Below are 999 nucleotides of genomic sequence, written 5' to 3' on the forward strand. Positions count from 1 at the left end.
GCAGGACTTTCACTCTATGAACACCCTCTGGGCACCCTGTGCTTCTCCCAGCAGTGCCTGCTGGACATGGTCACAGCCGTCTCATGGTTCCAGTGGTGCAACTTTATGGAGCAGTTGCTCAGATCTTGGCCAAGCAGGAAAACTGAAAAGCGAAGAAAAACTTTTTAAAAATCTTTGGTTCCATTATCAGGTTGTAAGCCCTTGTTGGAATGGCTTGATCTTTTGAGAAACACTGAGCGTGCTGCAGCTCCATTGAAGAGAACAGAATCTTTGGTCAACAGCCACTTTTTATTTTGAAAAGCAAGGTTTTTAGGAGACAAATCTTAGCTACCCAAAACACTAAAACTGCACTGTTGTTCCCTCTGTACACTCAGAGTCTCTTGCTTACTGCAAAGCCAGCCTCAGCTTTCCCAACAGCTCAGGAGAAAGAATTTCAGCCAGTATCTTGGATTTTCCTGACTTCAAGCCAGGATCAAACGTTCCAATTTCGCTGAGGAAAGGGGGGATGGTGGTGGTGGTGGTGGTGTGTGTGTGTGGGGAACCCAGAGGCCCTCCAGCCCTCATCAATATGACTCTGTGGGTAAATGCTGACTTCAACCCTGTGTTTTGTTTGGCCAGTCTCTGATATAAAAATACTAGCTGTGCTTCCAAGGTCTTTTGGGGATTCTGGCTATGTCCTGATAAACTAAAAGTCAATCAGATACACATACAGAAAATGCTATATATGTTTAAAGAAATAGTACTTTAACTAGAACTTCATTATGATTAAACGTTTTAATAAAGAAAAACCTTTCCCTCTGAGCAGGTGTACTGAAGAAGGCTGGTATCTGTTTTCAGACAGCTCGAATGGAGAATTTGGTCATACAGCTGACATTGCTACCCCAGTCATCTCCCTTACAGGACCCAAATGCAAAATCGTATTCTGGAATCACATGAATGGTTCAACAATAGGTTCTCTGGAGGTATGGAAATGTTCTTTTTCTGAGGTTTCGTTTGTTG

At 43.2% G+C, this 999-nt stretch overlaps 1 protein-coding gene across 1 annotated transcript in view; it reads left to right on the plus strand.

Annotated features, from left to right (window-relative positions):
* MALRD1 (MAM and LDL receptor class A domain containing 1) overlaps positions 1 to 999 on the plus strand; it is a gene marked incomplete at its 5' end in the record, with an annotated part of 84,107 nt that overhangs the window by 48,511 nt on the left and 34,597 nt on the right. Inside the window, one exon of the mRNA XM_010136341.1 lies at positions 806 to 962. Within this exon, the coding sequence (XP_010134643.1) occupies positions 806 to 962 (157 nt within the window). The remainder of the gene's footprint in view (positions 1 to 805; positions 963 to 999) is intronic.

The sequence above is a fragment of the Buceros rhinoceros genome, unplaced genomic scaffold (genome assembly GCF_000710305.1).
Source record: "Buceros rhinoceros silvestris isolate BGI_N320 unplaced genomic scaffold, ASM71030v1 scaffold10655, whole genome shotgun sequence".
Taxonomy (NCBI): domain Eukaryota; kingdom Metazoa; phylum Chordata; class Aves; order Bucerotiformes; family Bucerotidae; genus Buceros; species Buceros rhinoceros.